Source organism: Hemiscyllium ocellatum, chromosome 11 (assembly GCF_020745735.1).
Source record: "Hemiscyllium ocellatum isolate sHemOce1 chromosome 11, sHemOce1.pat.X.cur, whole genome shotgun sequence".
Classification (NCBI taxonomy): domain Eukaryota; kingdom Metazoa; phylum Chordata; class Chondrichthyes; order Orectolobiformes; family Hemiscylliidae; genus Hemiscyllium; species Hemiscyllium ocellatum.
Genome location: NC_083411.1, coordinates 18386132 through 18413756, shown reverse-complemented (window position 1 = coordinate 18413756; position 27625 = coordinate 18386132). Strand labels below are relative to the sequence as shown.

The 27625-nt window shown below is 41.7% G+C and overlaps 1 protein-coding gene across 2 annotated transcripts; it reads left to right on the top strand.

Moving 5' to 3' along the window:
* The first annotated feature begins 3 nt into the window (after window positions 1-3).
* LOC132820123 (uncharacterized) lies at window positions 4-27625 on the top strand. 2 transcript variants are annotated; one of them, XM_060832055.1, is made up of 7 exons: window positions 4-117; window positions 6841-9574; window positions 11714-11852; window positions 13159-13308; window positions 14915-15015; window positions 21078-21132; window positions 27164-27625. In XM_060832055.1, exons 1-7 carry the CDS (start codon window positions 107-109, stop codon window positions 27286-27288), a joined length of 3315 nt encoding a protein of 1104 aa, XP_060688038.1. In that variant the 5' UTR covers window positions 4-106; the 3' UTR covers window positions 27289-27625. The 2 variants fall into 2 exon arrangements, with proteins under 2 accessions (XP_060688038.1, XP_060688037.1); XM_060832054.1 differs by having other exon boundaries at window positions 14903-15015.

Sequence of the window (27625 nt, the reverse complement as noted above, 5' to 3'; positions counted from 1 at the left end):
TAACCACCCGTCTCGGCCGTTTTTGCTGCTTTTGAGGTCGGAGTGACGGTTAGCCTCTGGTGCAGGCCTCACCTGCTCGCTGGGCTTGAAATTACCTATTAGAGTCATGTTGGGAAGGTGAGTGTTCCAAAACCCGCTCCCAGGGGAGGAAGAAACAAATAAGGTTGAATGAGTTTCGCCCCCATGGGTCTGTTTTACTGCAAGCCAGTGGTTTAAACATCGCCTTTCCAGTCTTTGAATCGTTAAAGTACTGAAGAATATTTTCAGCCCAAACTGTCCGCATGAGATCTCTTAAATCAGCACCTCTTGGCGTCATTCGCCTGCTTCTGCCCTAATCCTACACCTTTCCATCAATTCAGTTAACAGTCCAATTCCCCCTCGAAGTCCTTAATGCAAGGTGTTATTCTGTGTTGAGCACTAACTGAAATGCTCCCGCACCCTGAGGATGGAAATGGCCAGCAAGCAGGAGGTCAGGAATTTCAGTGCAAACCTGAAGAACAATCTTCAGACTAAGCACTTTACAACCTTCAAGACCCAACATGTCTTAAGATTGTCAAGCCACTCCTATTCCTTCAGTTTCTTTTAGTTTACTTGTTGCATTCTCTGTCACCATGTCCCCTCTTTCCTGCGTGCCTTTCCCCCCCCCCCCCAGACTATCTGTTCTTTCCAGTTCAGCAGTTAAATGCCATTGTCTTTCCATTCTCACATCCTGATCACATAATCTGTAATATTAGCAGTCTGTGTCCCACAGCACTCTGCCATCTCTTCTTTCCACCCCCCAGCCAACCCTCGACATTATTGCACAAATGCTGCTTTCTCCATACATTGTGTCAGCTCTGAGTCATCTATACTATTAACATTAGTTTGCTCTCCATCCATGGATGCTGACTTGCATGTTGTGATTTCCAGGTTTTTTTTTTGTTTTCAGTACAGATTCAAGAATCTGCAGTAATTTGCTCTCCTACACAAAAGGGAGAATCCCTACAGTGTGGAAACAGGCCATTAGGCCTGACAACTCCACACTGACCCTCCAATGAGTAATCAATCCAGACCCATTTCCCCTATGCTGTTACTGTACTCTACATTTACCCTGACTAATGCACCTAACCTACACATCCCTGAACATTATGGACAATTTAGCAAAGTAAATTCACCTAATCTGCACATCTTCGATTGTAGTAGGAAACTGGAGCACTTGGGAGAAATCTGTTCCTGGCTTGGGTTGGAGGTTTCTGCGAAGTAGTCATTCAGCTTGTATTTAGTGTCCTTTGTGAACAAAATCTAAATTAGATTTTGAAAATTTAAGCACTTGGGGTTTGCAACAATGGTAATTAGTCATTATAAAATCACGTGTTGTGGATGCTGGAAATCAGAACAGTTGAATTTGTATGATTCTTCTTTAGAACATTCTAAGGAGGTGTCATTGTGGTCTCAACATTGAACTCTGTTTCTCTCCTCTTGCGTATTGCCAGAACTGCTGAGATTCTCCAGCATTGTGTTAGTTAATGTTAACTGGTCAATCTACCTTGAAAATGTAAATGGTGCAACAGTTGTAAACCTTGGGTGAAGTTCATATCATTTCTGATTTATAATCTGAGCAATGCAGAAGGATGTTCAGTCCTTTATATGGCACTTGATTATCTTTAAATCATAATATGGAACCTTGATGAGATCACATTTAGAGTACTGTGTACAGTACTTATTTGAAAAATGGTATACACATGTGGAGGCAGATCAGAAGCTTATTTAACTCCTTGCTTTTTTGAATTTAAGGCTAACTTTTTTTTAAAAGAGCATGGGCTGTACTGCTTGGAGCTTCATTATACTCCTCTGAAAAATGCTCTCTTACAGAGACTTTTATCTGAAAAACACCAGAAAGATTTCTGCCAATGTTGGAGAGATCCAGAATGGGAAATAGCTTAAGAACTATTTAAGATCTCTCCTTTTTAAGACGAATGAAGATAAATGAGTTGTTAGTGAAACACTCTTGTTTGAGTGCTATTTGCAGATCCCTGTGACAATCTGCCTGCAATCAGCTTTTGAAAGTTCTTGTCTAATACTGTCAAAATTACCTTTCTCCAGTTTATAACTTCAACTTTTAGATCTGTTTCATTCCTGATGAAGGGCTGTTGCCCGAAACATCAATTTTCATGCTGCTTGTGCTGCTGTGCTTTTCCAGCACCACTCAAATCTAAACTTCTAGATTTGGTCTATCCTTTGTCATCACTATTTATTTAAAACTACTAGAATTATGGTCACTGGCCCCAAAGTGCTCCCTCACTGACACCTCTGTCACCTGCCCTTCCTTATTTCCCAATTTGTATCACCAATCGCCAATGGGTGAGCTGCTGGAAGACTGGCAGTTGGTTAGTGGGATGCTACTATTTAGGAAAATTGGTAAGGAAAAGCAGGGAGCAATAGACCAGTGAGCCTGACATCGGCTGTCGGCAAGTTTTTGCGGGAAACCTGAGGGAACTATTTCCATGATTTGGAAAAGCAAGGGATAGTCAACATGGTTTTGTGCATGCAATCTAGTGAATGAGGTTGATTTGAGGTTGTTTTTGAAGTGACAAAGAAGATTTGAAGGCAGAGCACTAGAGGTTATCTATGTAGACTCCAGTAGGTATTCAACGTTCCACAAGGTAAACTGGTTAGCAAACTTAGCTCACGTGGAATACTAGGGGAATGAGCCATGTGGATACCAAATTTCCTTGAAGGTAGGAAACAGAAGATGGTGGTGGAGGGTTGCTTATTGGACTGGTGCTGGGTCCACTGCTTTTTGTCATTACATGAATAGATGTATGCGGTATGATTAATACTCTTGCAGATAACACCAAAATTGGTGGTGTAGTGAACAACCAAGAAGGTTACCTCCGGTACAATCATATCTTGATCAGATTGGACAATAGCTGAGAAGTGGCAGATGGAGATAAATTTAGATAGTTAGGTGCATTAGTCAGTGGTAAATATGGGGAATGGTTCTGGGTGGGTTACTCTTCAGAGGGTCGGTGTGGACTAGTTGAGCTGAAGGGCCTGTTTCCACGCTGTAGGGAATCTAATCGAACAAATGTAAAGTGCATCATTTTGGTAGGGCAAATCAGGGCAGAGGTTATACACTTAATGGTCAGGATTTGGGGAGTGTTGCTGAACAAAGAGACCTTGGAGTGCAAGTTCCTTGAAAATGGAGTTGCCCATAGACAGGCAAGTGAAGGTGTTTCGAATGCTTGCCTGTATTGGTCAGTGCATTGAGTATAGGAGTTGGGGTTTATGTTGTGGCTATACAGGATGTTGGTTAGGCTACTTTTGGAATTGTGTTCAAATCTGGTCTCCCTCCTATCAAAAAGATTTTGTGAATCTTGGAAGGGTTCAGAAAAGATTGGAGGATGTTGCCAGGTTTGGAGGGTTTAAGTGTTGCGGGAAGGCTGAATAGGCTGGGGCTATTTTCCAGGTAAAAACAATGGCTGCAGATGCTGGAAACCAGATTCTGGATTAGTGGTGCTGGAAGAGCACAGCAGTTCAGGCAGCATCCAAGGAGCAGTAAAATCAACATTTCGGGCAAAAGCCCTTCATCAGGAATACAGGCAGAGAGCCTAAAGCGTGGAGAGATAAGCTAGAGGAGGGTGGGGGTGGGGAGAAAGTAGCATAGAGTACAATAGATGAGTGGGGGAGGGGATGAATGTGATAGGTCAGGGAGGAGAGGTGGAGTGGATAGGTGGAAAAGGAGATAGGCAGGTAGGACAAGTCCGGACAAGTCATGGGGACAGTGCTGAGCTGGAAGTTTGGAACTAGGGTGAGTTGGGGGAAGGGGAAATGAGGAAACTATTGACGTCCCCATTGATGCCCTGGGGCTGAAGTGTTCCGAGGCAGAACATGAGGCGTTCTTCCTCCAGGGGTCTGGTGGTGAGGGAGCGGCGGTAAAGGAGGTCCAGGGCTGCCTTGTCCTTGGCAGAGTGGGAGGGAGAGTTGAAATGTTGGGTCATGGGGCGGTGTGGTTGATTGGTGCGGTTGTCGTGGAGATGTTCCCTAAAGCGCTCTGCTAGGAAGCGCCCAGTCTCCTCAATGTAGAGGAGACCGCATCGGGAACAACGGATACAATAAATGATATTAGTGGGTGTCTAAGTAAAACTTTAATGGATGTGGAAGGCTCCTTTAGGGCCTTGGATAGATGTGAGGGAGGAGGTGTGGGCGCAGGTTTTACAGTTCCTGTGGTGGCAGGGGAAAGTGCCAGGATGGGAGGGTGGATTGGAGGGGGGCATGGTCCTGACCAGGTAGTCACAGAGGGAACAGTCTTCGCAGAAGGCGGAAAGGGGTGGGGAGGGAAATATATCCCTGGTGGTGGGATCTTTTTGGAGGTGGCGGAAATGTTGGCGGATGATTTGGTTTATGCGAAGGTTTGTAGGGTGGAAGGTGAGCACCAGGGGCGTTTTGTCCTTGTTATGGCTGGAGGGGTGGGGGGTCTGAGGGCGGAGGTGCGGGATGTGGACTAGATGCGTTGGGACGGGAAATTGTGGTCTCTAAAGAAGGAAGCCATCTGGTGTGTTCTGTGATGGAACTGGTCCTCCTGGGAGCAGATATGGCAGAGGTGGAGGAATTGGGAATACAGGATGGCATTTTTACAAGAGGTAGGGTGGGAAGAGGTGTAATCCAGATAGCTGTGGGAGTCGGTGGGTTTGTACAAAATGTCAGTGTCAAGTCTGTCGTCATTAATGGAGATGGCAAGGTCCAGGAAGGGGAGGGAGGTGTCAGAGATGGTCCAGGTAAATTTTAAGGTCAGGGTGGAATGTGTTGGTGAAGTTGATGAATTGCTCAACCTCCTCGTGGGAGCACGAGGTGGCGCCAATGCAGTCATCAATGTAGCGGAGGAAGAGGTGGGGGGTGGTGGCGGTGTAATTACGGAAGATCAACTGTTCTACGTAGCCAAGAAAGAGACAGGCAAAGCTGGGGCCCATACGTGTGCCCATGGCTACCCCTTTGGTCTGGAGGAAGTGGGAGAATTCAAAGGAGAAAGACCCCACCACCAGGGATATATTTCCCTCCCCACCCCTTTCCGCCTTCCGCAAAGACCGTTCCCTCTGTGACTACCTGGTCAGGTCCATGCCCCCCTACAACCCACCCTCCCACCCTGGCACCTTCCCCCGCCACCGCAGGAACTATAAAACCTGCGCCCACACCTCCTCCCTCACCTCTGTCCAAGGCCCTAAAGGAGCCTTCCACGTCCATCAAAGTTTTACCTGCACATCCACTAATATCATTTATTGTATCCGTTGCTCCCGATGCGGTCTCCTCTACATTGGGGAGTCTGGGCACCTCCTAGAAGAGTGCTTGAGGGAACATCTCCAGGACAACTGCACCAATCAACCACACCATTTCAACTCCCCCTCCCACTCTGCCGAGGACATGGAGGTTCTGGGCCTCCTTCACCGCCGCTCCCTCACCATCAGGCACCTGGAGGAAGAACGCCTCATCTTCTGCCTTGGAACACTTCAGCCCCAGGGCATCAATGTGGACTTCAACTGTTTCCTCATTTCCCCTTCCCCCACCTCACCCTAGTTCCAAACTTCCAGCTCAGCACTACCCCATGACTTGTCCTACCTGCCTAGCTCCTTTTCCACCTATCCACTCCACCCTCTCCTCCCTGACCTATCACCTTCATCCCCTCACCCGCTCATCTATTGTACTCTATGCTACTTTCTCCCCACCCCCACCCTCCTCTAGCTTATCTCTCCACGCTTCAGGCTCTCTGCCTTTATTCCTGATGAAGGGCTTTTGCCCAAAACGTTGATTTTACTGCTTCTAGGATGCTGCCTGAACTGCTGTGCTCTTCCAGCACCACTAATCCGGAATCTGGTTTCCAGCATCTGCAGTCATTATTTTTACCATCTTGAAGGCTAAATAGCATACTTCTGCTCCTAAGTCCTATACCTGTGTTCATGCGGAGGTTGCATATGCTATCACTCTTCCAAACTTAGTTCTTAGCTTGGACACCAAATTTTGGATTGTCTTGGAACTTTAATGCACTAGTGAAATACTCAGTCTAGACTATCTAATGTGCCTGGAATTTGTTCCTGCTAATTTCCATCTGCACGTACATCACTTTGATTTTTTTGGCCCCTGGTTGTTACTTTACTTTCACCCTGATTGCTCTGACTTTAAAACCTTGTTTCCTCCTGTTTTTCCTTTTTCACCTTGTCACTTTATAGTATGAATGGTTCCAACTCCTTGAAGACATCTTGAGGTCAACTTATTGCTACTTTTGCCAATACATTATTCTCTCTCTCTCCAACATTTTTCCTTTTAATTGTATCTTTTCCACCAATCTTGCCCTTGCTGAAATTTTGCCTTTGCTTGAAATTGATCTCTGTATCTTCTATTTCTAACTCTGTATCTTTTTAACTCTCCTTAATCCACTAGGGTGAGGAATGAATGTTTAGAGCCCCAACATATGTTCCGTATGCTTCCAGTTTTCCTAAGTACCTTTGTCAAAATTTGTTTGTCTTTTATAATTCTTGATTTTCAGAAGTCAAATTAGAATGACGGAAGATTTTTGTTTGTTTTCTGTCTTGTAGCTAATAGAAGTAATTCTGAACATAAACTTGATTTTGTCTTTTTTTGCATTAAATAATTAGTTAGCTGATCTTCAGATTTTGCTATCAAATGTACACATTTTTATCACTACAATCTTGTTTCTTTGCTTGCCTTGTCTCAATGTACAGCTTTAAAACAATGTTGCTGATCACTTAATGTTCGTTCCCTTATTTTTTCTTTGCCTTTGTTTCTTCTCCTCCTCCCCCCCCCCCCCCCCCCCCTCGAAAAACCATGCCGATAAACATCATTGTGCAGGCTTAAGTCAAGGAAGTCTTATTTAGATGTGCCCAAGCGTCATGTTTCCACCGGCACCTCAAGTAATACAGTTGCTTTCCCAACTACTTGCACGAATAATGAAGCTACATCACAGCACAGACGTTCACTCCTGACCAGAAAAAGTCCAGCAGCAGGATGTTCAAAAAAGCTACTGCCTAAATTGATGAAACAGACTATTAATGCTAACAACTTGAAAGCTTTTGAGAAACAAGTGCCAAGAGCACCAAGTGTCTCCACTGTCAAAAAGGGGCGTTTTAGCACAGGCTCCTTCACTCTAAATTCTACTCAAACGTTGGATGAAAAAGTGGATACTGAATTCAAAACAGATGCACTCTCCAATGAAAATTCTTTGAATGCAACGTATTGCCTACCAAGTTCTGAAGCCACATGTATGAGGCACATTCCTCAAAAAGAAGATTTGGATATGATGATCCTACATCAAAACTTGCCCAACATTGGTATTTCTAAAGGTAGACCTGAACAGGAACAAATAGAATCAAACGTTTGCCCTCTTCCTCTTGTAGAACCAAGTAACTTGACACCTTTATTCACCAGTTTCATTGCAGAAGAATGTCTACATATAGCTGCTGAATTAAATGAAAAAAGGGAAACCTATCCTCTCCTTACACTTGGTACAGCAAATCCAATTCCAGTGACTGGTGTTTCCATGATAAGTGAGGAACCAATGCCATTGGATAGTTCTGTATACTCCTGCTGCTGTTCTAACACCTCTCCAGCAAAATTGGCACTTCTCTGCCATTCCAAATTGCAAGAAAATATCTTGGAGGATATGAGTAGTCAGCAAAATCTAGCAGAAATCAAAACTGGAGACTTAACTGTTGGTACTAGAATGAGTAATGACTATATTGAGACTGGAGCTCTGCCTTGGTCCCCTCCAGAAAATTTGATACAATTCAATGAGACTATAACACAAGGTAACTTAAATGATGAGGAAGATACTGCTCTAAAGCATGATGTTTATTCTAGCTATGTCCTGAATGAGTCACCTCTATCCAGTGTAGAGTATATCCAGTTAAATGTACCTAAAGTGACGAATGATGTATCAATCACGTGTTCAGACACAAAGAATGATGCCTCTTCATCTTTTGTTCCAGCCAAGACCCAGTCTAATTCCAATTTGTCCCTTTCAAAGGGAGATTTGGTATTGAGTGAAAGAAGCTTGTTAAGTGATGAAAAACAAATTTTACCAAAGCACAGAAGTTTTGAAAATGAACTTGAGCCACCTGATTTGTTAGGTTGCACGCCATCTCTCTCTTTGTCAACAGATTTAATCCAGTTGGATGATACAGTAACAGTGCGAGATAAAAATGTAACATTTGTTTTATCAAAGGACGAAAACAGTTTTCGAAAAGGCCTTCAGACTTCTGCCTTATCTAATTTTAAGCAGTCCATGTCTCCACAAGATTTATTGCAATTAAATGTTACTATGAATGTGGATGACTTAAAAAATACAACTTGTGATACCTCAAAATATAAAGATTTAGGAAATGATCTCTGTTGTAAGCTGCCTGTATCCATGCGGGAAGAGATTCAATTAAACGCTACCATGATTTTGAATGACCATAAAAATGCAACATTTATTGCTTCAAAGCATGAAGGCTGCCTTACAAATGATATTTTGTCTAATTTGGAGCAGTCTCTAACTACAACCAACCAAGATGAGTTAAATAGGATAATAACTGTCAGTGATTGCAAGGATGCAACATTTGTTGCACCAAAACTTAAAGATGGTTTGGCAAATAATCCAAATAAAACAACCAACTTGGCCAATTGCAAACTGTCTCTATCTTCAGATTCAAATGAAGTCAGACTGACTGCAAAGAATCTTAAGCTTGTGAGAAAAGCTGAAGCTCTGACTTCTGGATCAGAGTTGGAGCAAGTAAAGATGAGTGGCAAAAATAATCACTCCAGTTTGTCGCTGAACTTTGGGAAGGGCAGTTATTCTACAGGTACGGAGAAACGATCAAATGAAGTAAAGCCAGGTGATGACTGCATTTCTGTAGAATTACATAAAGCAGCTTGTGCAGTAGAAACAAGTCTCCCTTTCATAGACTCCTCCCAGAAAAAGGAACAAAGTATTTGCGAGCATGCAGATTCCTTTCATGATCTAGTGAGTTCAGAATGGGCTCCAAACTGCATTTCTACTCCATGCCTTGCTAGGAAAACAACTATTCCAGAATATCTACAACTTGACCATTCTTTCCTGGCCTCATCCTCCACCCTTCAGGCTGATGTAAGTGATGGATTAGGCAAGTGCCCAAATGATCAAGACAAGACCATAGATGTTGCCAAAAGCTCTGGCCCTGAAATCACTGAAGCTAAATCCAGTGGTAGAAAAACATCAAATGCACCTAGCCAGCAATTGCAGCAAACCAAAATGGGAAGTGAGAATTCCTTAAAACGCATTTCTTATCTCCCAGCAGCCAAAAAGAAAAATATTACTGAAGCATCAGTGTCTGAACTATGCAAATCTGGAGTTCAGAAGGACATTGTACCATCTTCAGCTCAAACATGTAAAATAGGCTCTTCTGTCAAAAGAGGAAAACCTTCGATTCAACCACCTGCTTTTTCCAAGTTGTGCCTTCCAAAGTCTCGTCAGCTTTCAGGAAAGCTGGGCCGTGCAGTAGCAACTGGACAAATGTTAGGAAATAACAACAAGATTCTACCATACCACATTAAAGCCAATACCAAAGTAAGTTGTGGTTTCACACCCTCTTTCTATACCATTTATATTTCACTAAAGCAATGCATTTCTTTTTGGAGTGGCTAACATTATGTACAAGTTGTACAAGGTTTTAACTGATGCACAACTCTATCATCGAGAGATACAACAGGGAAACAGACCCCTCGGTCCAACTTGTCCATGCTGACCAAATATCCTAAATAAATCCAGTCCCATTTGCCAACATTTGTTCCATATCCTTCATATACCCATCCAGATGCCTTTTTAAAATGTTGCAGTTGTACCAGCTTCCACTACTTCCTCTAGCAGCTCATTCCATTCATGCACCACCCTCTGTGTGGAAAAGGTTGTCCCTTAGATCCTTTTTAAATCTTTACCTCCTTGCACTAAACCTATGGCCTCCAGTTTGCCCCCCACCCAAGGCTCTGATGCCCATGGGGAAATTAGCCCTAATCTATTCAGTCTCTTCCTATAGCTCAAACCGTATAAACCTGGCAGTATCCTTCAATCTTTTCTGAACCCTTTCAAGTTTTACAACCTCCTTCCAATAGCAGGAAGATCAGAACTGCATGCAGTATTCTAGTAATGGCTTAATTAATGTCCTGTATAGCTGCAACATTACTTCCCAACCCATAAAACTTATGCCCTGACCAATAAAGGCAAGCATACTAAACACCACCTTATCTACTCGTGACTCCATTTTCAAGGAACTATGAACCTACACTACAGTCTTTTGGCAACACTCACCAGGACCTTGCCATTAAGTGTATAAGTTCTACCTGATTTACCCTACCAAATTGTTAGCACCTCACATTTATCTAAACTAAATTCTATTTGCCTTTCCTTGTCCCATTGTCAAATCTAATCAAGATCCCAGTGTACTCTGAGGTAACCTTCACTGTCCATTTGTCTCTAATTTTGGTGTCACCTGCAAACTTTACTAACCATATGTACTATATTCCCATCCAAATGGCTTATATAAATGATAAAAAGCAATGGACTCTGCACCAATCCTTGGGGCACACCGTTGATCACTGGTGTCATGTGTGAAAAGCAACAATCCACCATCACCCTCTGTTCTACCTTTTGATGCAGTTCTGTATCCAAATAGTGAATTCTCCCTCTGTTTTGTGTGATGTAACTTTGCTAAGCAGTTACCTTGTCAAACACTTTATTGGAGTCCATATATATCACGTCCACCCACTGCCCTCATCAATCCTCTTTACTACTTCAGAAAACTCAAATCAAGTTTGAGATGCAATTTCTCTTACATAAAACCATGTTGACTATCCCTAATCGGTCCTTGCCTTTCCAAATACATGTAAATCCTGTCACTCAGGATTCCCTCCAACTTGCTCACCACTGATGTTAGGTCTACTGGTCGATAGTTCCCTGGCTCTTTGTTAAATAGTGGTAACATGTTAGCCAACCTCCAGTCTTCTGACACCTTGAGTGGTTATTGATGATGCAAATATCACAGCAAGGGGCTCATCAATATCTTTCTTAGCTTCCCACAGAGTTCTAGGGCACACACAATCAGGTTCTGGAGATTGATGCACCTTAATCTGTTTTAAGACTTCCACTTCTAATATGGATATTTCTTAAGATGTTGCTATTTATTTCCCCATGTTCTGTATCTCTCATGTCCTTCTCCACCGTAAACACTGGTCAGACATCGGAGCTTGGAATAGTGTTTTCTTCTATCCAACCCCCACATCCATGGTTGTTTCTTTTCTCCCCCGCAGATTATTATTTTTCTACATTTGCCTGATGCATTGTTTCTTTAAGGTTTCCAGAGTTCAATATTTGTGGTTTTTGGAAATGAGGTTGATGTTTTGCTTGCTCATAATGTGAGTTTTAATCTTTTGGGTCAATTATGGCATGACAACAAGTCTCTTGAAATTTGTTATTTCTATTTCTCTTCAATCAAATTGTTTGAATATGTTATGAACCCCTTCTAGGACAGTTGCAACGTAAACCCTGACCTTTTAGACCACAAGTAGGGACAGAACCACTGAGACAAGAGCTTTGGGATTGCTATTTGTATGTCTGAACATAATCGAATCAAGGTGTTAATATTAGTTTCTGGAATTGGAATAATTCTTTCAATGGGGAAATATTTGGTTTATCAAGCCTGTTTTCTTTCAGATGTCTCCCAAAATAAAATCTACGCCACCTTTAACTAAAGCTATCTCAAAGATACCTGGCGTGAAGAGAACATCTTCAGTGGTATCGTCAAAATTACCTGTGTCGAAAACACAAAAATCCACAGAACTTTTTAATATAGGTAACTATGGGGTATTGTAACTTTTGTAATATGTACTAATGTGCATCAATTAAATTGGGGAAGAATACTGAGAAAACATGTGGAACTATTATAGTACTTGATACTGTTTGCTTATTGCTTCCTACTACAGGTTAGTGCAGATTCATGAACCAAAGTGTATTGCTGAGGTACCTAGATTCTTAAACTGCCCTGAACTATTGGAGACTTAACTTTTTTAAAAACCAACTTATATCTTCTGAAATTTGTTCAATCTCTTTTTTTTAACGAACCGAAAACTAAGTTACTGCCTTTGTATGGTTACTCTACCTGTTCTCAGAGTATAAACACCTTTCCATTAACACCATAGGAATCTGCAATCATCTGCTTTTGTCAAATGTTGGATTTGGTCACTTTTCAGGAAAAACTCCCTAACCTTGTTCTTCCTTTAGAAAATAAACCTTTTAAAGGAGTAACTAACAGCCATCTGTCTGCATTTTTGGTATCAGCGTTTAAAAAAGGATAAAGAGTACATGCCAGCAAAAAATCCAAAAGTATTCTATGGGAAGTGAAAAAGATGATCAATGTTGTTACTACCTAGTAAAAGCAATATTTTGGGAATGAACAAAATCAGTTGTTCTGCAAAGCTAAATTTACAGCTCTGTCCAGAGTTGTTAACCTACATAAAAGTCTCCTGCCATTCTAACCTTGTTCAAATTGTGTTATTAGACTATTATTCAATGCTTACTAGTATTAACAACAGATTAGAATTGATCCATAAGTGACTCTAATAATTATTACATTTTAATGTGTTATACTGCAATTCAGACATTTTTCTTCAAGTTTTTTGTAGATTAATTTTGCTATATGCCATTTTGTCTTTTTGAGTGATAATACTGTCTAGCCGCTTTTTAATATGACACTTAAATCCTACCTAGGATATTTTTTGATCTGTCAATTTTGTTGTAGTACTTCAGCTAGCATCCAAGATAATAGCAAAACTTGGTTGAGCTGGTAATTTTTAAACTATAAGACTGCCGATATTGCATGTGCTTCTAATAAGTCTGGGCATCCTCCCCAATAGGTAAGATAAATAGTATTGTACCAGCTTAACCAGAATTAATTTAAGAGCAATAAACAATTTTAACTTTGATTTTTTTTCAAAATTTGCTTCTTCAGATCCCCATCATTCCATTTAACTTGGGTGGGGAGTAGGAAAGTCACAATTTCTGAATCTTCTCTTTTTCCTCTTTCACCTCCAGTTTTTACTGGGGGTTTTTTCTTGCATTTTTTTTTTTGGGTTTACTATTTTAAAATTTATCTTACACAGGTACGGCTGACCCTCCACATGCCATCAGAAAAGCAAGCAAACCTTTAGTTTTGGACTCCCAAAATGTTGTGACTGGCATAAAACGCCCAAACAGTGCAGTGGAACAGAAGAGAAGACTATATCCATCCCCAAAGAGATCAAAGACAGCTGGTATGGGTTTAATTTTTCTGTCTGCAGAGAATAGGGCCCTATATACTTACAGATGTTGCTTTGAGGACATGTGCCAGTCTGCAAATCCAACTAATCATCTTAACATGGTTGTAGGTATGCACTCTGTCGCAGATGTTACTGTATTGCAAAATCACATCCAATGTGGACAGTTCAGTTGTTCAAGCCGGTCGTGGAGTGTAAAATCACTAGGCTTAGCAAGCTTGTTGTGAACAGCTGAAGGGACATGTTTCATATAATCTGTGGGACATACAGCCTCCTACATCATGTTGGCACTGCAATTGTTGCATTCTACCCATCTTGTGTGATGGGTAGAATGACTGACTGTCATTTTAGCTTGATACCAGTACCTTATTTATGGTGAGCATCACTCATTGCTGCTGTGCAGCTCAAGTTTGTAGAGTGGCTAATTTAACTTACACTTGAGCAAAAAGTAATCTTCCTTTCCAGAGTAATTCTAATTGGCTTTACAGTTTGCTTGTAGCTTTTTTTTTGGCAAGGTTTCCTGTTGGGATACATAACAAATGTTGCATCCTATTGCAGATGCATTATCTTTTGTCTATTGCCTGCTTGGCACTCATTCTTTTTGCAATTATTGAAATCAATATTTTAAAGTTAAGTATTTACAGAATCCATTTGGGAGAAAATAAATGGAACTGAAGGTGAGCACTTAACCATTCATTTGATATGTATGTGAAAATATGAAGCAACCCTTTTAGTACTTTTGGGTTTCAATGTCTATTCAAATGTTCGTTTTAGTTTTTCTTGAATAAATCACACCCTGCTTCCTCAGATTTTTCTTGTCTACCTGTCAAAGGGACAGCTGACATTATCAAGATTTGAAGAAAATATTTGAATATTTTAGTACAATATTAAGTTTTGCTTTAGGTATTGAGTGGTTTCACTATCTTGGGGTTATCTTAAGTCATTTAATTTAGCTTTTGATTAGCAAAGAGATGAAGGGTTAAGAGGAGAAGGGAGAAGAGTAGAATTGAGAAACATATATCAGTCACAATTGAATGACAGACCTGATTAGCGGAATGGCCTAATATGGGTTTTAATTTGCTGATTCACTTGTTGTGAAACTATTGCAATTGGGACACAAATTGAAAGTTGGTGCTTTCCTTCCTTTTATTTTGGCTTTAATGAGAGGGTACAAGGTTTATCTGCTCTATTGTACAAAATGTGGGGCCACTGACCCCATGATTTTAAATCTTTGTTTTTAGTTTCTTTTTTACTTTCATAGGTACCTTTTACAGTCTAGATCAGTGAATTGTTTATGCTCTCAACAATTTTCAGTTGTACATTTTGCAAATTGTGCTCCATAATTGGTTGTTCTATTGTTTTTCTGCTGTGGATGATTTTTTTTCATTAGAACAGACTGAATGAATAAAAGAGAATTTTCTGGGCACTGCAATTTAACACTTCTAATATTCTAATTTTGTGGCTGCTCCGAACTCTGGCAAAACTGCATAGTTATGAAAAATTCCCGTGAGACCTGGTGTTTCTGAAGTTGAGTATCATACTACTTTGATTTTTGCTTTTTTTTTTAAAACAATACATTCTGTTAAAACAGCTACTTTTGCAGGCGAGGTGGCGATCAAACAGACAAAACTAAAACCGTTACTGGGGGACTCTAAACAGAAGATGACAAGAAAGAGTCTGACATCTGAATCAAAAGTCAAAATGGTATGAAAATGACTTCGAATGTAAAAATAGTACTGACGGGAAGACTTTTTACTGTCTAGGTCCAAACATCGACTCTCTTGCTCCTCTGATGTTACCTGACCGGGTGTGCGTTTCCAACATCACACTTCCAGTCTCTGAAATCTGGCTGGTGCATTTTTCATACCGAATGGCATAATCTTTAAACTGACATAGTCCATTCAGCATTATAAAAGCCAAAGTTGCCTTCACTCTTTCTGACAAAGGTACCTGTGTTAGAAACAAAATCAATAAAATTTAGACAAGACCACCAAAACTGGAAACGACAATTTATTCTAAGATCTTGCAAGAAAGGGTGTCAAATGCAGAAGCAATTGAGCAATGAACATTCAAACTAGTACACAGTTATACTTTTGAGCTGCATGAGGTCACCTCTCCCGACTCTTACATTACCCAATCTTATTGTATTCTACCACTACCCAGCTGTGCTCTGCCCTTATTGCCCCTTTTCTCCAGGTTGGCAACCTTTCCCTCTAAGTGCTGACATAAGGCTAAACTTGTATCTTGATGTTCTTTTACTTTGCTTGTAGCATCTTCCATTGTTCATAAATTCCATTCTTGAACATACGTTTTAACATGTATCTTTTTCATGCTTGGTTTATGCATTTAAGCTGTCTCAGCTATTTTGCTGAGACGATTATTTAAAAGAATTATTTGCTTTAATAATTCTACACTGAAGTTAGTATTTAATTATGCACAATTATTCTTTAAAGATAAAGATACATTTCCCTAATGCTTGCCTAGCTGATATTTTTCTTGTACCCCTTTTCTGCACATACACTCTCTTGCTTTTCTATTTCTGCAAAAACAACACGCTTCCCCATTTCTTATACCTGCCAGTATCCTCTGAGCAAGTTCAACTTGGAAATATAAGTTGCTTGTTCCACCTCTTCAATGCGGAATTGGATGTGCATCAGTCTTTATAACTGTGTTGACTTTGCGATAGACCGCACTGCAATTGGGTACCTTTTTAGGTTTGGCACCATTACTATGGGTGAGCACCAGTCACTGTAACTCCCTTTGGTTATGTCATCTTGGAGCATGCGTTCAATCTCCTTTTGAACCCGTGCCAACTTTTGAGGGGTATGCCTACATGGATGTTGCTTAATTGGAACAGCATCTCTATATCTACATCATGCATAATTAGGTTAGTACTTTCCAGGTTATTTCCACACCTCTCCCCATGTAATAGTAATAACTCTCTCTTTCTTTCAGGTCACTTTGATTTTTCTCTGGAAGGTAACTCTATTTATCCCAGTTTTTGACAACTTCCTCATTGTCCAATTTAATTTGAGGAATGTCCAATTCAGAATCCTCTGAATTTTATTTGTCTCTGTGCTGTAATCAATAACACATTCTTCCCTTGCTTTCCTTCCTGTCAAAATGCCTTTTGAGCATATTCACATGACAGATTTCTTTCTATCTGGAGTCCCTATCAAGTAGTTCACCTCACTCAATTTCCTTTCTCAATTTCCACTAAACCTTGCTTTTTAGAGGTTCATCTATCCATTGGAAGTAACGCTATATCTTATTACTGATAGCAAAATTATGAATTTTTGATTTCTTGTCTGCTTCCTGTTTCATTGTATGCTGTGATACTTTTAAATGTTGTCTAGCCAACTCCCCAGATCTATTTAATTTTTCCTGAATGTTTGACACAGTCCAAAATTGTGGTCTCTGAATTCTGACTTACTAATTTCTCTGTAATCCGTTTCAGTGGTTCTCTCGCTTCATCCCCAAAAATGGACCGAAGTTGGTGGGTTCATTAGGTGCATCTCTGATCACGAAGTACAAACAAAAGTCCCTTATCCCAATCATCTGGATAGCCTTAGCTATAAGCCCTCAACATGATCTTTAATGTCTGATGCCACCTTTTCTAGTGCTTCCTGCGACTGAGAATGGTACCCAGTAGATTTGAATGTTTTTATTCCTAAGCTATCCATAACTTCCTTGAATAATTTTGATGCAAAGTTTTACCCTTGATCTGATTTGTATCTCCTGTGGGTAATCTGTATCTAGATTTTTAAAAAACAAAGTTGAGTAACTCCTCTACAATTCTCCTAACTGTGATTATTGTGTAATGGAACAGCCTCTGGGAATCTGGTGGACACATCCATTATTGTTAACAAAAACTGATTCCCACTTTTTATTTTAGGTAGGAGTCCTATGCAATCAATTGTAAAAGATTCCTCAAATGCAGCAATTGGTGTTAAAGTTGCAGGTTTTATTACTGCCTGTGGTTTTCCAATTCCCTGACATTCCCCCTCCCACTTCACCAAGGACATGCGGATCCTTGGACTTCTCCATCGCCAGACCATAGCAACATGACAGGTGGCGGAAGAGCGCCTCATCTTCCGCCTAGGAACCCTCCAACCACAAGGGATGAACTCAGATTTCTCCAGTTTCCTCATTTCCCAACCCCCCCCCCCCCCCCCCCCCCCACCTTGTCTCAGTCCCAACCCTTGAACTCAGCACACCTTCCTAATCTGCAATCTTCTTCCTGACCTCTCTGCCTCCACCCCCACCCCAGCCTTTCACCCTCACCTTTACCTCTTTCCACCTATCGCATTTCCAACACCCCTCCCCCAAGTCCCTCCTCCCTACCTTTTTATCTTGGCCTGCTTGGCACACCTTCCTCATGCCCAAAACGTCGATTCTCCTGCTCCTTGGATGCTGCCTGACCTGCTGCATTTTTCCAGCAACACATTTTCAGCTCTCCATCCCGTGACGTGTGACAAAATTTAACCAGTCGAGAATGCAGTGCTGGAAAAGCACTGCCAGTCAGGCAGCATCCGAAGAGCAGGCAAGTTGACGTTTCGGGCATAAGCCCTTCATCAGGAATGCTGCTTGATTGGCTGTGCTTTTCCAGCACCACACTCTTGACTCTGATCTCCAGCATCTGCAGTCCTCACTTTCTCTAAAATTCAACTACATCCTTGTGTAGTCCAGGCCAGAAAACTGTTTTTGTATTTTAGCTTGGATTTTTCTCACTTCTGAATGACCCCATGTGGAAGATCATGTGCCACTCTCAACACTACCTTTTTCTAATTCACTGGCAATATGACTTGAACTTCTGTCCATTTCTCATCTGGTTGAATGTGCAATGGTCTCCATTTCCTCATTAAGACATCATTTTGATGATAATGACATTCAGAGATACATTCAGATTCTTTGTGTATACCCTTTGATACAATTGCTTTAAATGTTCATCTGTCTGCTTCTGGTTTGTCAACCATTTGATCAAACAGGGTCTCTGCTAATTTCACTAAACTTTATCTTTGATCTCTCTTGTTTCAACTGATGACTTTGTGGCTTTGTTACCAGACAGTCAAGAAAATTCCAAGATGTGTGTCCTAGAATAGTTGTTGCCTGAATTTCTACTGGCTTTTCAACCACAGTAGGTAGCAATCGTACCTGTGAACCGGCTATATTGTTAGTAAGAATAAATTGTATTCATAGAGCTGAAGTTTTCTCCAGTACCCCTACCATGACTTCTCCACTCTTCACTGAATGTTCTGAACTCATTCTAGATATTTGACCACTTCTTGTCTCACTGTAAATTCCTGTTACTCCTTTTCTGGTAATAGTCCTTCAGAGGTACACAGCTCCTCATTTTTCAATATCACAGATTGAGGATTCTGTGTCTCTTAATATTGTAACCTCTACCTTTTCTAAGTATGTTGTTTAAGAAGGTCTGGCACTTCCTCCTTAACCAACCTCTGACTAGCTTGTACATTTTAGTGCAGCTTTCTAGCCTCCCCTGTGCTTTCTGTTACCACTCCAACTAAATTCACCGGCTTAACCTGTTTTCCTATATCTGGCTTCCCAGGGCTTTTCTTACCTCATACTGATGTTCGTGTGGCCTACTTTATTGCAGTGAAAACACGAGCTTTTTAATTTCTCTGCTCCCTTCAAGGATTTCCTTTTTACCCTGTGGTAAATTATCTACATGATCGCCTCCGGGATCTACCTTTCCCTTTCCATGTGAGGGTATTTCTTTTCCCCAGTTTCTATCCCTCATGGATTGAAACTAATTTTGGAATCCGAACTTTGATTTATGGACAACTCATAAACCTATTGGGTGGCACGGTGACCCAGTGGTTAGCACTGCTGCCTCACAGCGCCAGAGACTCAGGTTCAATTCCCACCTCAGGCAACTGTCTGTGTGGAGTTTGCACATTCTCCTCGTGTCTGTGTGGGTTTCCTCTGGTTTCCTTCCACAGTCCAAAAATGTGCAGTTTAGGTGAATTGGCCATACTAAATTGCCTGTGGTGTTGTGAAGGGGTAAATGTAGGGGAATGGGTCTGGGTGGATTGTTGTTCGGAGGGTCGGTTTGGACTTGTTGGGCCGAAGGGCCTGTTTCCACGCTGTAAGTTAATCTAATCTAATCGGCTATTTCAGCTGCTTATCTTGCCATTTTAACACTCTGCTCTTCCGCGTGCGTTCTCACTACTTTAGGAACTGAATTTTTGAACTAGTGACTAAGTGCCAATTTCTGAAGTTCAAACCCCTTTCTTTCCTTCTTTCCTTCCTCCTTTCTCTTTCTCTCTTGTGCTGCTAAAGCAATGCATTCTTTTTCTCTTTCCTCTGTTTTTAATCGTAATTCAAGCTGTTTCATTTTTGTTGCCCTTTTTTCTTGTCTTTTGCCTCTAACTAAAGTTGCTTCATTTTCAATGGAATTTTAGCCATCTCTAAAGATTGATGTATTCCCAGCAAATTTAAATGCTGAGCTACTGCTGTAATTATCTCTCCCTACGGACAAAGGTAACTCCAACTTCAACTTCAACTTGACTGCCAATACCAGCAGCTTTGCCTTGTTCACCTTGTGTAAAACTCTTCCACCCACTGAAAACTCTTGGTGACTGAAAGAGCCGTTGCTATGTCAAGCACTATTTAAACCAACCAAATTCAACACCCAGAACAAAAGATACTAACACCTACCACTTGCTGCCTTTGAGGCCAACAATCCTAATCTCAAATTGGAAGTACAGAACAAACTTCAGACAAATCCCCCAGTCTGATATGGACCAGGTCAGACCCCTCAAAACATTTCAAGAAGGTAGGCCAGGTCCTAACCTTACGAGTTGTTTTAAGCAGATGTAAAGTGTATATTCCAGGTGAGATGCCACTGGTCAAATCACTTAGTTTTAAACAAACCAATTTATGGACGAGATAACCGAATGAAGCACAAACAAAAGAGAACAGAATAAAGAATAACTCAACCTATCCGAAAACCCACCTGATTTTCCCAACTTGATGATGTTGGTCCGAATATTTGCAACAATTCCGTAAACATCCCTTGGCGCAAGGTAAAATCAAACACAGGGTCTTGCAGGAAAGAAGTCCGTAATCAGCACGGACCTGCTTCTTTGGGTCCAGCAGCTTTTACAACACCACTGTAAAAAACCAAACCAGACCAGAGAAAAACTGAGCTGAGAGAACTGGCTGCTCTCCTTTCGTTGTACAAGTGTTATCTTTCAAAAACTTGAAAGCGTATTGCTTGAGGCAGTATCTGTTAACAATAATCTGGTCCTACTACTCTTCAACTTAGACTTTTTGGAGTCTGTGTCTTTTATGACCTCTGGGAGAGGAAAAGAAACAAAGGACAAAGTAACCTTGTTAAAGGAGCAACATTGTTAAATTTCTCCCCCAGAAACTGATTTGAAAATTACTGTCCGGTCTGTAATTTACAAGTCCCTTATTTGGAGAACCGATTTGTCATGTATTTACTTTCCATAATCTCCTGTTTTGTTCCTTCTGTCTCCAAGACTGTTAATTTTTTTCAACAAGTAAAGCCATCCTCCGCTGGTTACATTTTGTTTGTGTAGTAATTGGGATTTCTTGATCCTCATGGGACATTTTTTGTCTCTTTCTCAGAAGCTCTTGCTCACATCTTGTCCACAATCTCCAGTAATGTGAGAATAAATCTAATGTTTTTATATATTTACATTTTCATGATTTGATGTTGTTTGAAAGAAATTGAAATAGTGGATTCTATTTGTTCTGAATGGATTTTGTCTTTGCAGGTTAAAACTGCAACAGAGGCGTCAACATTTAAATCCAAGCAGGAACTTGAAGTGGGTAAGGCTTTTATTTCTCATTAGACCAATCTTGGCTATATATATATGACCACTTTTTTTAAAGAGGTAAATGAGCAGGTTTTTCTTTTCATCCCTTGAGGGCATTAGTTCTTTTTGCTAACATCTGGGTCCAGTGACAAAATTGAGACCACTGTCTCAGTAGTCCAACAACTGTCTCATATAATCATTGTCTGTAGCACTTAATTCCATGACAATGATCCAGAAGAGGGTGGTGGTGAAGGGTCGTTTTTTTTTTCAGACTGGTGACCTGTGACCAGTGGAGTGTCACAAGGATCAGCACTGGGTCCTCTACATTATAAACTTAATGGTAAGGTCCTAGAGTGTTGCTGAACAACGAGACCTTGGAGTGCAGGCTCATACTCTTTGAAAGTGGAGTTCAGATAGGTAGGATAGTGAAGAAGGTGTTTGGTATGCTTTCCTTTATTGGTTAGAGTATTGAGTATAGGAGTTGGGAGGTCATGTTGCGGCTGTACAGGACATTGGTTAGGCCACTGTGGGAATATTGCGTGCAATTCTGGTCTCCTTCCTATCGGAAAGATGTTGTGAAACTTGAAAGGATTCAGAAAAGATTGACCAGGATGTTGCCAGGGTTGGAGGATTTGAGCTATAGGGAGAGGCTGAACAGGCTGGGACTGTTTTCCCTGGAGCATCAGAGGCTGAGAGGTGACCTTATAGAGGTTCACAAAATTTGAGGGGCATGGATTGGATAAATAGACAAAGTCTTTTCCCTAGGGTTGGGGAGTCCAGAACTAGAGGGCATAGGTTTGGGGTGAGAGGGGAAAGATGTAGAAGAGACCTAAGGGGCAACTTTTTCACACAGAGGGTGGTACGTGTATGGAATGAGCTGCCAGAGGAAATGTGGAGGCTGGTACAATTGCAACATTTAAAAGGCATTTAGATGGGTATATGAATGGAAGCGTTTGCAGGGATATGGGCCAGGTGCTGGCAGGTGGGACGAGATTGGGTTGGGATATCTGGTTGGCATGGGCGAGTTGGACTGAAGGGTCTGTTTCCATGCTGTACATCTCAATGACTCTATATCTGTCATCCCTAACCCTGGATATGTCCTCTGCCTCTTGCAGGCACAGGTGGCACGGAGCTGGGAGGGAGTTGTTTTGGGAGTTCCCAACATTGACTATCAACACCGTGAAATCTCATGATACCAGATCAAACATCAGCAGGATTGCTGATTGCCATGGACTAGCCTCCTTCAGCTGACAAATTGGTGCACCTCCATGTTGAACAACACCAAAAAGAAGCATGGAGGGAGGGGATATCATGGTCCTGTTCGTGGATTGTCTTGGCTGCAGCACTGGTATTCAAGTTGGTCAGATCTGAAAGGACATTGTTACAAGACTTAGGTCTGCAGCAGGTGATGAGGGAAAGAACGTGCTGGACTGCATCTGTACCAAGATGCATTTGTTCACAATGGTATTGTTATGAGTTATTGTTGTCCAATCCTTTAGAGATAAAATTCTGACCTCCCATTGAGAATACCTTGCTTTGTGTTGTGTGGCATTAGTAATATACTAAGGGGGATAAACTTCAAACAGATAAATCAACTCAAGATTGGGCATTTGAAAGGCAGGATGAACCATCAGCAGAATCATACAACAAAACCTGCTTCATGGCCTAATGTATACCGCATTCTACCATCGTCAAGCCAGGTGATCAATCCTGGTTTAATGAAGAGTGTGGAAGGGCTTGTCAGGAGCATAACCAGGCATACAAAGTGAGATGTTGAGTTGGGTAAACTACAAAATGGGACTACTTCTGTGCCAAACAGCATAACCAGCAGCTAGTGGATATTGCTAAGCAACTGAGCAATTGATGGATCAGATCTAAGCAGTATCCTACTGCATCCAGTTGTGAATGGTGAATAATTCCCTGGAGGATGAAGCTCCACAAATATCCCCATGTTTAAAGGGGAAGGCCAGTAGAGTTAAGGTTTTTGCAACAGTCTTTAGCCAGAACTACTGAGTGGATAACTCGTCTCAGCTGCCTCTTGAGTGGGATTGCCTGCCTATGATGTGATGACCATATTTTAAGAAGCTGGTGTCAAGGAGCCCTAGCAAAACTGGAATCAAAGTGCAGCTCCGATTGGAATCCTACCTTGCACAAAGGAAGATTGTTGGAGGTCAGTATCTCCACTCCAGGGCATCTCTGCAGGAGTTCCTCGGTAGTGTTCAAGGCCCAACTATTTTCAGCTGATTCACGATAACTTCCTGTCTGTCGTAAGAAAAGTGGGATATCCACTGACTGAATAATGTTCAACTCCTTTGTGACTCCTTGGATGCTGTATTTGGACATAAGGCTGAGGCAGAGAAGTGTTGAGAGTGTGGTGCTGGAAAAGAACAGCAGGTCAGGCAGCATCTGAAGAGCAGGAGAATCGATCTGGGTATCAGGCATGAGGCTGGGAGCCTTTGAGGTGGAGAGATAAATGGGAGGGTGGTGGGGCTGGGGGAAAGTAGCTGAGAGTGCAATAAGTGAATGGAGGCGCAGGTAATGGTGATACGTCAGAGAGGAAGGTGGAGCAGATAGTTGGGAAGGCAGATAGACAGGGAGGACTGCTTATGTGGGCGATGCAGAGTTGGAAGGTTGGATCTAGGATAAGGTGGGGTTGGAAGAGGAAATAAGGAAACTGGTGAAATCAACATTGATGCTATGGCGTTGGAGGGTCCTGAGGCGGAAGATGAGGCGTTTTTTCTCCAGGTGTCTAGTGGTTAGGAATTGGCAATGGAGGAGGCCCAGCACCTTCATGTCCTTGGCGGAGTGGGAGGGGGATTTAATGTTCAGCCATGTGGTGGGGTTGGTTGGTGCGGGTTTCCTGGAGATGTTCTCTGAAGCACTGTGCAAGTAGGCATCCTGTCTCCCCAATGTGGAGGAGACTGCATCAGGAACAACTCATACTGTAAATGACATGTGGAAGTGCAGGTGAAACATTGGAGGGGGGGGGGGTGGGTGGACCTGACAAGGGAGTCACGGAGGGAATGGATTCTGTGGAAAGCGGATGGGGTGGGTAGGGAAATATATCTCTGGTGGGGTCTGTTTGTAAGTGGCTGAAATGGCAGAGGATGTACGGAGGTTGGGGAGGTGGAAGGTGAGGACGGCAGGTTCTGTCCTTGTGGTTGGAGGGGTGGGGTTTGAGGGTAGAGGTGTGGGAAGTGGATGAGATGCGCTAGAATGCATCATCAACCATGGGGAGGGGAAATTTCTCTCTCTGAAGGAGGCCATCTGGTGTGTTCTGTGTGGAACTGGTCCTCCTGGGAGCAGATGTGGTGGAGGCAGTGGAATTGGAAATAAGGGATAACATTTTTTTTTAACAGGAGGCAGGGTGGGAGGAGGTGTAGCCCAGGTAGCTGTGGGAGTTGGGTTTATAAGATGTCAGTGTTCAGTCAGTCACAGTTAATGGAGATGGGGAGGGAGGTGTCTGAGATGGTCCAGGTGAATTTAAGGTCAGGGTGGAACATCTTGAAGTTGAACTGTTCAACCACTTCTAGTTGCACAAGGTGGCGCTGATGCAGTCATCGCTGGAGGGGAGGAAAAGATGGAAAGTGGTGCTGGTGTAACTACGGAAGATGAACTGGTCTATGTAGCTGACAGAGACAGGCATACCTGGGGCCCATCTGGGTGACCATGGCTACCCCTTTCATCTGGAGGAAGTGGGAGTATTCAAAGGAGAAATTGAGGGTGAGGACCAGTTCAGCCAAATGAATTTGTCAGTGGAAGGGTACTGTTGGGGACATCAGGACAAGAGGCCCTGGTCATGGCGAGTGGAGGTGTATGGGGACTGGATGTCTGTGGTGAGGATGAGATGTTGGGGATGGGGAAACAAAGCTTTAGAGGAGGTGGAGGGCATGGGTGGTGCCCTGAACATATGTGGGGAGTTCCTGGCCTGGGGGGTGAAGAGGACAGTGTTGAGATATGTGGAGATGAGTTCAATGGGACAGGAGCAGGCCAAGATGATAGGTGGACCAGAGTGGTCAGGCTTGGGGATCTTAAGAGTAATATCTGTGCCACAAATGCCAGGCAGTCCAGCCATTTTCCCTTGACATTGAATGCCACTATTTTCACTGAATCCCACAATATCAATATCCTGTGGTTACTATTGACCAGAAACTAAACTAGGCCAGCCAAGTAGTGGCTATAAGAGTAGGCCACAGGCTAGAAATACTGCAGCAAGTAACTTGCCTCTTACTCCCCAAAGCTTATCCATCAATGAGGCCCACGTCCGAATGAGTGCAACTCCAACAATCCAAAGCTTTACCTACAAGTTACACTGCAGAAATTCACCAAAGTTCCTTTAACAGCTCCAGTTATGAAGATGGGTCAGTGGACCCAAAATATTAACTCTGATTTCTCTCCACAGATGTGCTGAGATTTTGCAGCAATTTGTGTTGTTTCAGATTTCCAGCATCTGCAGTGGTTTTAAGTTTTTATTTTTAATTTCCTTGGACAGCACCTTCCAAATCCATGCCAGTTCCACATGAGGATAAGGACTGCAGGTTCATAGGAACACCTCTCCCTGCAAGATCCCCTCCAAGCCTCTCAGCATCCTGACTTTGAAATATGTTGCAGTTCCTACACTATTGCTTGGTCAAAATCCTACAATCTTCCCTAACAACATTGTGAGCCTGCCTACATTAACACTGTTTCAGGAAGGTACACACCACCAACTTCTTGAGGGCATCTAGAGAAAAACTGGTCCAGCCAATGATATGCACAGTTCAAAAGTAAATTTTAAAATAATGAAGCCACAGTTTGTCCACCGAGTCAAGTGAGCATCAGTTGCTATAGTTTAGAGGGTGATTCTGTCTGTGCTTTGGCAAAATGTAGAATTCAACATTTTGGGTTGGGAGTGTTGAAATGTAATGATTATTGTCATGTTCTTTGAGTTGGTTGAATAACCTGTCTGGTTTCAGATCAGGCATAAAAAGTGGTATTTGAATTCAGTGAATAGTCTTGCTCAAGAAGGATGTTTCACCTTTTTATTATTTGCAACATAAACTGGACAGTTCAGTTCATGTGTGAAATGCCACAAACTACATAAGAAAAATGCACATGTGGCTATGGAAGGGCATATAATCACCTTGCATATTGGAAAGACCTTCTCTTCTGGTTGAGATTGACAAGAGCCAATTTTAGCCATCTCAACTTGTTAATGTTTGGCCTATTGAGCTGTTATTGGTATCAGTGTACTTTGTCAACATTTGAAATGTCTGCCATGATGTCTACATGGCCAGTTGCAGCTGTGGCATTACATCTCTGTATTAGAAGGTAAACACTCACTCATTAGGCACTCTTACAGGGAATTATGACTTACTGAAAATAGTAATTGATTTCCGCATCATTCTAAATAGCCTCCTGTCAGAAATCAAAGTAGAAACAGCCAGAGGAAGGTTCTGAATTTAGATATAAGCAGGGCAAATGAGAGTAAAGGGCTTAGTCTGTTCAAACTGCACTTTTGAAGGCCACTTCCAGAGGATCCTTCTAAATAGTCTTGTAGCCCTTAGCTCGAGTCACTTTTTTTTTATTTATATTTAATTTTATAATCAGTGATGCTTTGTTAAATGAAAGCAACACTCCAAGGCTTTGCATATACTGTACTCCACTTAGTGGTGGCATTGCCCACAAACTCAAACCTTTGGAAACTTTGGAGTTCATTTAATCCACTCGCAGTTCCCTGTTGAATATTGTTTTGGCTTGCACTGTCCTGTTGGCAAGAAACATTGTTACATTAATGTTGCTATTCATCTATCTCTTGGAGATGAAAAGTGAGACATCTTGACCTGCCCTGATAAATACATGTTCTGCATTTATTTAAAATCTGACAAACCAGCACTGTAATAAAGGACCTTTCTAGCAATAATTTTAAATACTAATGATTCATTTGAGGCATTCAACTCATGGCCACTCTGGGAAGATAATAAAGATTAATATTTCATTGGATTTCTCAAGCCTGGAAAGCACTGACTTTCTTTGTGATAACTTGAGCCTTTTTTTTGTTTCAGCCAAGCTTCAGAAAAAAAACAAAGAATTGGAGGATAAAATTGCAATGTTGGAACGACAAAATGCTGCCCTTCAGCAGGGAAAAGAGAATCTTGCTCTCGTCCTGGAAGAAGGATCCATTGTCTAGTGCCCATTGTCCAATTACCTCACATTTTCAAATATGTTAGGATCTTGCAAACCATTCAAAGGATGTGTAATAACCTTTTCAATCTTTAATTATGTGTCTCTGGTCAAATGTATAACTGGGCAAAATGCTAGTTTGTCAGCTAATTCTCAAGAGAATTTTTGTAACCATGTTGAATTTTAGCCCCAAGGATTGCATATTCTGAATCATGACTAATACCTGTGAAAATCATCATGCTGCTTCAATATTTAATCTGTGGTCTCCCTCTAACCTGCTTGATCTTTTTAAATGTATGTGTATACAATGTATTTTTATAAATGTTCAAAATAAATAAAATTTA